The 9559-nt window shown below is 40.2% G+C and overlaps 1 protein-coding gene across 1 annotated transcript; it reads left to right on the top strand.

The window, feature by feature from the left end:
* Positions 1-2742: 2742 nt before the first annotated feature.
* Positions 2743-8272, top strand: LOC145449483 (cln5-like protein 1). The gene is made up of 7 exons (XM_080327847.1): positions 2743-2787; positions 4436-4532; positions 4720-4835; positions 4901-4984; positions 5050-5138; positions 7898-8024; positions 8105-8272. Exons 4-7 carry the CDS (start codon positions 4958-4960, stop codon positions 8168-8170), a joined length of 309 nt encoding a protein of 102 aa, XP_080183973.1. The 5' UTR covers positions 2743-2787; positions 4436-4532; positions 4720-4835; positions 4901-4957; the 3' UTR covers positions 8171-8272.
* The last annotated feature ends 1287 nt before the right edge of the window (positions 8273-9559 follow it).

Here is a 9559-nt window from a genome sequence, read left to right on the forward strand (position 1 = left end):
CCACATGCTGATGTTGTCAAAGTTTACCGTGGCCAAGATATGGCGAAATAAATATGAAAACTTTACGAAAACTTAATTCTCTCAAAATGTGTAAAATGATATACTCCGATCCCACCGCGATGATATAGGCTACTAGGCTATATCTCATTGGTCATAGACAGATTCTGGAGCTTGAATTTTATCTAAAAGATTATTTTAGCAGGATTTTGCCACTGAAATGCGAAAAATTAGCATGACTCGGAATTTGAAATTAGCCATAGGCGGATTTATTCGGACACTGAATTTCGCCAATCGGACGTAGGCCTATATACTCATCACGTGTACTATGATAAACGGCTTAATACAGTTCTACGCTTTCTCGAAATAATATCTCGACATTTTTACAAGTCTTTTTCATTTCAGAATAGATAGAAACATAGAATGGTTGATTTTATTGCTATACCTTCGCGTGTATATCGGTCGAAAAGTTCGGCCCATTGTGAGGGTCGGTATGCAAAACGCCGCTGCCCGTCCAATAAGAGATTTGGACCCGTCCTGTGTGGGGTGTTGCATTTAAAACAAAAAATCAATCTAAAACAAACGTGTTTTTATTATTGTTATTTATAACGTATACTTCGTCTATATCGGGTGCCAATCGTCCGTCGGCTCATACCACGTGTTTTTTTGGAAATATGTGCACAATTATATATGGCATAATAACACAACTTTAAAAAAAAACAAGATTTTATTAAAAAGACATTGTTAACACTTTGTCTAAAACACAATTTATTTTAAGTGCAACCCTACATAGGGTGCATCATAAATATAATAAACACGATTTGTGTCATGCGATTGCTCATTGTTCAATAATCATATTTTCCTTCGCGTATGTTATTTTACTTGTTGACTTTGCTTGCACTACGAGGCGTTATTTACTCTGCTTCGCAATTGACTACTCAATATACACAGACCACATAACTGCAGTGATCGGGTCAAACAGTGATCAGGTTGAAGTGCCGAGGAGGGAGTTCAACCGCTAGCCCTGCTTTATTCTAATCAGTTTATTAAATTAGTAAACGTAACTGAGCTGGACTGAAGATATGGTCAGATTTGAGCTGGTCTTACATGCTGTCGTCGATGTGTTGATGATTTGCGCATCATGCAGGGGTCAAACTGTTTGTAAAGACTCAGACACTGATCCATGTCAATGCGACCTGATTAACGGAAATGGACTAGTGCAGTGGTTCTTAACCTTGCCCCCAGCGCCCCCCAGGGGGCGCTGGCGATTTTGAAGGGGGGCGGAAGCGCTCAGGGGGCGATATGGGGGGCGCTGGGCTCAGGGGGGCGGTATGGGGGGCGCTGGAGAAAAATGGCTTCGCAGTAGATGATGTGGTGATAGGACATATCCTTAATGAGTATTCAGAGCAAATTAATACCGAAAACTTCGTTACATATAGCCTTCAAAATACATATGGGTTTATTTGTCCATGGGCGCCTAAATGACTGACACCGAATGTTCCTGTCTTGGCAATCTGAACCCTAGAAGACGAATTCCATCTGGCAGGGAAAAATTATATGTCAGTGAAGAAATACCAATCTGAAATCGTGTGCGTCTTTTAGTTTAGTACGATTGGGCGATATCCCCGTTGAGCGATTCTATATTTTTTGATATTGCAGACAGGGGGTCATGAAATAACATCATGCAACGAAGTCATACCAACGGGTTCGCCCACCCGAATATGTTTAATTATTAGTAACGGGACTTACAGTTTCCAAGAAACCGCACAATGTTCGCTTTAAGTTTTGATGAGTCTGCGCACACTCAACAACTCAATGCGATGACCCTTGGACAACAGTGCGTAACGCCTAAAAAAGGTAATAACTTCGGATTTGTTGCGGGCAACGTAGATTTTCTGTGCGCAGAGACCGTGTCAGCACTGCGCACGTGCGCAGAGGGAGCACAGAGGGAACATTGCACCTCACTCAGCTCTACCAGTAAATGTGTTTACGTGAGCAGAGAGAGGATAAAAATTGATCTCAATTTACATGCAATTCCCGATGATATTGACCAATTTAATCATTAATTAGTGAAATTTTTCGCGGTTGGCGCGACTAGGCGAGAATAGCTGTCTCAGTAAATGGACACCCAATGTAGATACCTAATAGGATATCAGCAAATAGCGGACAGCCTAATGGAAATATGGGAGTGATGTCCCCCGGAAGTTTGGTTTATCACCCCATGGGAGCCCTGGACGTACGTTTTTTGTTTGGAGGGGGGCTGACGAAGTGCTGTTACGGCCCTGGTAACGAATAATTGTACCTGCGGGCACGCCCGAATATGCCTAATTATTAATTACGTGCCCTTTATTTTCCTATACAACAGCTCACTCAGTGCTACTAGTAAATCTGATTACGTGGGCTGAGAGGATAAAAAGTTTATAGCGACTTATATATGTAATTACCACCTATTCATTCATGCATTATAGAAAATTTTGGTACCTAGGGTGACCAGGCCACACAAACTTTGCTGACCATCAAAATCACGATATGGGGTTCGTGGGGGCGAAGCCCTCAGAGGTTCAGTTTATCACGCTATGGGTGCACAAGGCAATCGTTTTTAGGGGGGTTGACGAAGTGCTGTTACGGTCCTCCCTCTTACTCATTGTCTTTATTACATTCCTTACAATATGAAGTTGGGAGGGGGGCGCTGGAGCACGATAATGTTTGAAAGGGGGCGCTGGAAGAAAAAAGGTTAAGAACCACTGGACTAGTGGATTTGCGTTTCGGAAATAACCAAAATGCGCCTTTGTAAGTATAGCATGTTTGCTATTGTCCTCAAAGTGTCATCAACTGTTTTGAACGCAGAAATGTGAATTTTAGGCCATATTATAGCGAGTCCGCATTTACAAGTGTGATGCATAGACTATATAAGTGGTTTTTAACTGGTGTTACCGGGAGCACCAAGGTTTCCCTGAGTCAGTCTAATAAGGGGTACCCCTCCGCCCGTCGCCTGTCTTGGCCATCAATGGTTTCGGGCAATTAGATCCGATCAGTAGGTGAATTGTGACGATTGTGGTACTATGTCGTGTGCACTTTGCAGTGGCCTACGTAGGGGGGCTTGGGGCTCGAAATCGAAACCACCTCCTTCTGAAATGCCGATTCTATATCCAATATGGATTAGTTTGTTTGCAGTTAAACAATTGGTAGGCTATCATACTGTTGCGTTTCGATCATACAATATGTGGCTCTTTCCAATTCGAAATCTCTTATTTCTGAACTGGTATCTGAAAGAGAACATCAGAAATCACACTGATTTGCAATACATATTCATTAGGACTATAATGCTTTCGTTTTGCATGAAAATCATATTTCAATGGTTTTGTTCTTACACTCTATTGATGCACAGTTCATTCAGTAGGTTATGTGCACCAGTAATCTATAGTATAATGTATCGGACGTGTAGTTACTAGTTAGATCTTAGATGTGCAATGTGGTGGATTTTTTCTTGACTCCGCGAAAATTGGGGGTTCCCCAAGACTTGGTGATTAGCTTAAGTCAGGGGTGGCCAACCTGCGGCCGTCGAAGGCAATTTGTGCGGCCGTGGACACGTATTTCAATTAGTATGTGTTGGCGGCCGTCGACATGAAAATTGATCTTACGGATTCACTGCCGAATTTTTAGGAGGTTTGATCAACCTTGAAATTTTCTTCTCGCTACGCGCGATTCAACGCGACTTCATTTTCGATTTTAATGTAGTAGATTGCAACCTGAGCACCACAGTACGGATGTGAACAGCAACGAAAAATGATGCACCCTATATATAAATACCAACTATCGTGTCCTCATTGAGAAAGAAAGATGTATTTATGGTGCGTTTGTGTGATTTCGCTATCTTTCCAATATACCGCCAATCCTGATGGGAGGTCAAGAAATACAAAAGTGACTTATTACAATTGGTCCACCCGTAGATTCATCATCATTTATAGCTTGCCCTAAATTTTTACCGGGGAATCTGATCACATTGGCTGAGAAAGGATAAATGAATGATAGTAGTATGTGAAACTACGAATATTAATGACAAAATTCATTTGTGAATCTGAAAATTTTTCGCACTTCGCGCCACCATGTCCAAATCAAGATTCTGTTCCATGACCAATCGCGATTTCGCTGCGTAGCCTACAGTAAGCCGATATGAATAAATAGGTAAGTCTGGAGCTCACCGAAAATGGACACGGTCAGTTTAAATTGAGTATTTGGCATCTAGTTTGTTTATTACGAATTATGTCCTGGAATGCGGCCGTAGGCTACATGACTACTCAAAATGCGGCCGTGAATAGCGAAAAGGTTGGCCACCCCTGTCGTAAGTGTTCCCCAACTTATTACAGGTTAAGAGCCACTGGGCTGCATACTTTGTTTTGCGGGTTGTTGAATCACTAATTGCAAATGATATTTTTAGATTCACAAATATACAAGATCCAGACGAAGGGACGTTGTACTCATACAATCCCTGCTTTAGTTTCACATCTCCTGACGGTGCATATATTGGGTTAGCGGTATGTTATATACATAGATAGGCCTATATATGTTGAAATTAGGCTTGAATTTTACGTGAAAATGGCGAATCTCGTTTACCTTGTGACAAAAGTCTAGCATTAGATCATCATCATGTGTCTTTCTTCGCATATATCTAAAGTGTCGCAAATAGAGATTGTGATTTGTGACCCATTTTCCTCTAATAAGGTTTTAGAAACTACTTCCGGGAATTTGTATACTGACTTCGGGCAGCAAAGTCAAGCTCAATTTCAACTTACGGGTGGAAATCTGAGCATATCGTACAAGTCATCGGTAATGGGTTTGTGAGTAACAAACATGTGAATAAGCCTTATTCATTACGATTCACGTATGTACTATTTCAAATTAGGTCAAGTAAATTCGATCTTATATATGTGAAGAATCCCAGCCTAACCGCGTTTCCGCTATGGGTACGTTAGATTCGGAGTCTTATGTAAGTTTCTCGAAAATTTAATGTAGCATTGAGGTGTTCATATTAACCCTGTGTATTTTTGACAGGCATTCGCCCTTAGCGGTGCGGGAGCCTGCCCTAGAAAACGTTCATCAACAGATACCGGCCTTAGTGGAGGCTCGATCTTTCTCATTTTGTAAGTGGTATTTTTATGTCAATACGGGTGCATGGTCAAAGTAGAGAGAAGGAGAGAGAGAAAAAGAATCGATCGTTATTTGTCAACCGTGAAAATCAATAACAAATTTTAAATACAATGCTATGAAATACGATACATATATGTGAATTTGATGCATCGGGCACTGCAAGGTGTGGACGGGAGGCTCGGTATAACAGAGTCATCAAAAAGCCCCAGGCCCAGACCATCAGGAGCATCTTATCACAGAAGTCATTATACCCTCAAAAGTTTAGATTAACTAATAAAAAATAATACAAACATAGGAATAAGAATAGCAAAAACAACAACAACGGACAGCACCATGGAACGATTAGAAAGTAATGAATAAAATAAGGTCATTGTAAATGCAATATTAGCGATAGTTTGAGAGCAGTTGAGCAGCAGCCATTGTTGACCAGCGCACATAGAAATAACATATTGAATTTCGATTCATTCACAAGTATCAAGACATAGGCTACCCAAACAACGTCAAGTAGAAGTGGACAACGAAAGGTCTTAAAATTGTTCAGCAGAGCCTTTTGTAGATCACAGCGATGTGGGCAGACTATGGTTTGTGCATCGCTAGTGACAGCTAGAAAAATCTCTAAACATATATTCGCGACTTATGTAGGCTTGAGAATATCATCGTCACAAATAGGCTGAACTTCTGAAATTTATTCTGCTACCGTTATACAGAAAGTAAATATGGCGGTGGATGTGACAATTCCACTCAGAAAATATCGATGAAATCTATTCGAACTATACTTTACGGACACAATTTAACTTATGTGTAAAGAGTATAGTTGTGCTTCAAAATTGTTGTTGAAGTGGAAAGGGAAGGAGTCTGAACACATGAATAGAACACTTGCGTAAAAGTTCAAGTGTAGGCCTACATAGCTTACTTCCCATCCCGATCATGTTTGTTTTGGATATGGCTATACGTCACACTAACTACGTCAAAATAGACCCTTGATTTCATGCGCATAGTTGTTAAAGAAATTTAACACTTTAAATGATTATATCAAAAATTGTCAATTACAATTAGTGATATACCAACATTACATGTAATAGAATCTCAAGATATCGAAGGCGTAGGATACGGCGCACTGCCTATACAGGCGACATTGCGGAATGCCATCCACGGTCTTCTTGAAATGACGGGGGGGGGGGGTCCGTTATGGAAGCTCGACGTCCAGGACAATGTCAAAGTAATAAACAACATTAGGCCTACTATTCGGTTGCAGATAGCCGTGAAGTTCTAGCAGATTTTCAATATCTATGTAGTATGTATGCCCATTACGTATTGCATCTTTTGTGAAGCATCTAATTGTTTCTTTTACACTCAACGCAGTATACCATGTTTCTAACTTTCTGTAATCGTTGCTGCTGTCCGGTATAATGAAATCTGTCATTTCTGTATGCTCAACAGTTGGAGATTGAAATTGTAATACTGCAAAATGACCTCCACCTCAAAGCCCACCAGGCTGCAGCAAATTTGTGGTACCTCGTTGAAAGTACAATGGTGTATGCGCAGCAGCTATGAAGGTTGCAAGCGTGTTTGATTCAACTTATCGTTGTGAATCAGCCTTTTGGGACATGGGACTTCATCAAAAACAAACAAAGAGCATGCCTCACTAATGCACATCTGGAACAGTCACTCAGAGTTGCAATGTCAAGTTACATACCAGAGTACAGCGTACTAGTTGATACCGTGCAATGCCAGGCGGCTGACTGATATAGAAACAGATAACATGATGTCCAGTCTAAAAAAAGTGTGACATGATTTATTATAAAATTTGAGTTGACTGTTGTTGTATGATTTATACAAACATGGCGCGACGTAATTCATGAATCTTAGTCGCTAGCTATAGTTGAAATGAGATGTTTTGATTTAAAAGACTCTCTTAGAAGTCTTACCGCAATGTGATTCCTGCCCAGTGCTATGAATGTCGAAGCGGAAATTCAGACTGGTACGGGTAAGCGGCGGGAGTGAATGGTATAGCCCGCCGTTTCAATCAGTACCCAAGAAGTAGCTCTTGGTTGCAAAAAGGTTGGTGACCCCTGGCTACATTCACAGGTGGTCAAAGTAGTCAAGAAGGCTACTCAAGTAGAAGTAGAAGTAGCGACGAAAAATATCTACTCAAGTACGAGTACTAGTACTTCTTTCCTAGGCAACCTAAAACTACTTAAAGTAGAAGTAGAATTGACTGACTTTGAATCTACTCAAGTAAGTAAGTAGTTATCAAAACGATCGTTTATTTTCAGTTGACCGTTTCTTCGCGCCTCCTTCCGAGCTTTCACGCCTCCCCCCCCAAGGGGGGCGCGCCCCCCAGGTTGGGAACCACTGCCTTAGGCTATCTTTCTTATTGGGGGATTAAACTACTTCTACTTGACAAACTGAAAATAGCGAAAAGTAAGTAAGTAGATCACAAAATATTACGAAGTAGAAGTAGAAGTAGCGTAAATCAGATTTACTTGAGTAAGTACCACAAGTAGAGGAAAACTACTTAAGTACTTCGAAAAAGTAGAAGTACTTCGTCACTTACCACCTCTGGCTACATTGTATACATATTGTATACATATAGATTAGGATTATATAGGTACTAGTTGGCGGCGATATCCATAAAGTTTATGATTCTCAAATTTAGCCGTCATTGATCACAAAAATTTTCTTGGCTGTTATCATGAAAGTTGAAGTATGTATCTTTTATAGTAAAAAAGGCTGCTATTGTCAATTTCAGACTTTCTGTCACGATAGTGGTATATCTTGTGGGCGGTGTTATTTACCAGAAAAAGATTAACAACGCCACCGGAATTGATGCTATACCAAATAAAGACTTTTGGACAGGTCTTCCGGGACTAATCAAGGTTTGCGAAAACGTCGATATTGATAAGCTCTATATCCCATACGGAATATATTTAACCTACTCTTATTTCGATCTTCACAGGATGGCGCAGTATTCCTTTTTTATAAATGCCGCGGACAACCGCCTCCCACGTACGAGAGCATCTGATCGGGAATCAGTGCCAATTCTGCCTGGAAGATATTTCTTCACTACATTTTCTTTGCCTGCGACTTCTATGACTCAGATATGATCGCGATTTGTGTAATAAACTATATGACGATGTAGCCTACATTGTACACCCCCATTTCTGCAATATTTATCATTTGCACTTACTACACCGGAAGGCAGTGTAAATTAATAGCCTACTACGGTAGAAACTCTGTCGACTTACCCCTAAGCATGAGCGTGACCGAAATAAGATTTGCTGTAACTTCGACAATATAATCATAGCTCTTTTTATAAGGCCACAATATAATCGTGACCTATTTTTAAAATTGCGAAATTGACAGCATGTGTTCTCATTACTTTCAAGACTCAGGATTGCATTCCATCTTGATAGCTATGCTATATAGCCTACGATAGATTACCAACCTACGGAGAAGAGTTGGATTTCTTGGATAGCTAAAAGATTTTAAGCTTTTACGAAATAGATCAGAATTAGAATTATAGCCACTTAGAAGTTTGTGACAAATTAGATTAGAATTAGAAGTAGCCTACTGAATTCGAAAAAACACGAATCTGAATTAGAGTCCGAATAAGGAAGAAATACAACAAAAATATCAATTTCATATCAAATAAGTGTTCATTCTCAAAAGCACGAGAATGGCAAATATCTGTATAGAGATACTGTACAGTAAAGTAGGATACACTTAACTGTATATACCGGTGGTTCCCAAACTTTTTCGGCTAGTGGCACACACATGAAAATTTATAAATTGCTCGCGGCACACGTAGGCTATTACACTACATCAAAGTTGTTTCAAAAATACTTTAACGTGCTCATGATAGGATGCATAACCTATATATGTGCTTCGTTATACGGAGTACGGACATAGGGCCTACATACGACTAAAAGTAAAACGGAGTTTCATCATCGATAAATATACCTACATTCAATTCAATATATTGCTAGCAATTTCATCATTTCACTACATCACACGACTGCGATACAATGAAAGATAGGAAGGTGTCGAAACGACTTGCAGTAGTCTTTGAGACCATTACACGAGATCCTCGTCTAAAGGAAACATCTACTTACCCCCACCCAATAGCAACCTAACTAAGAGATCTATCGACTACTCGGGACCTATCATCTGGAATGCATTACCACCACATATCCGTGAATTGCCTTATAATAGATTCAAAAAAGCCCTACTTGATCACCTCTTGTCGTTACACTAACACTGTTGCCCTACCTCGCCCAGACATTGCTTCATTGATCATTTGCTACTATTGTTTGATTTTTTTTCTATTTTCCTTTCTTAACTAAACATTTCTTTACAGCCAGACTGTTCAGAGTCAAGTGTATACCTGTGTGATGCTGGTGTGATCAGACTA

Source organism: Botryllus schlosseri, chromosome 11 (genome assembly GCF_051294905.1).
Source record: "Botryllus schlosseri isolate E-star chromosome 11, Bs_hap1, whole genome shotgun sequence".
Classification (NCBI taxonomy): Eukaryota; Metazoa; Chordata; class Ascidiacea; order Stolidobranchia; family Styelidae; genus Botryllus; species Botryllus schlosseri.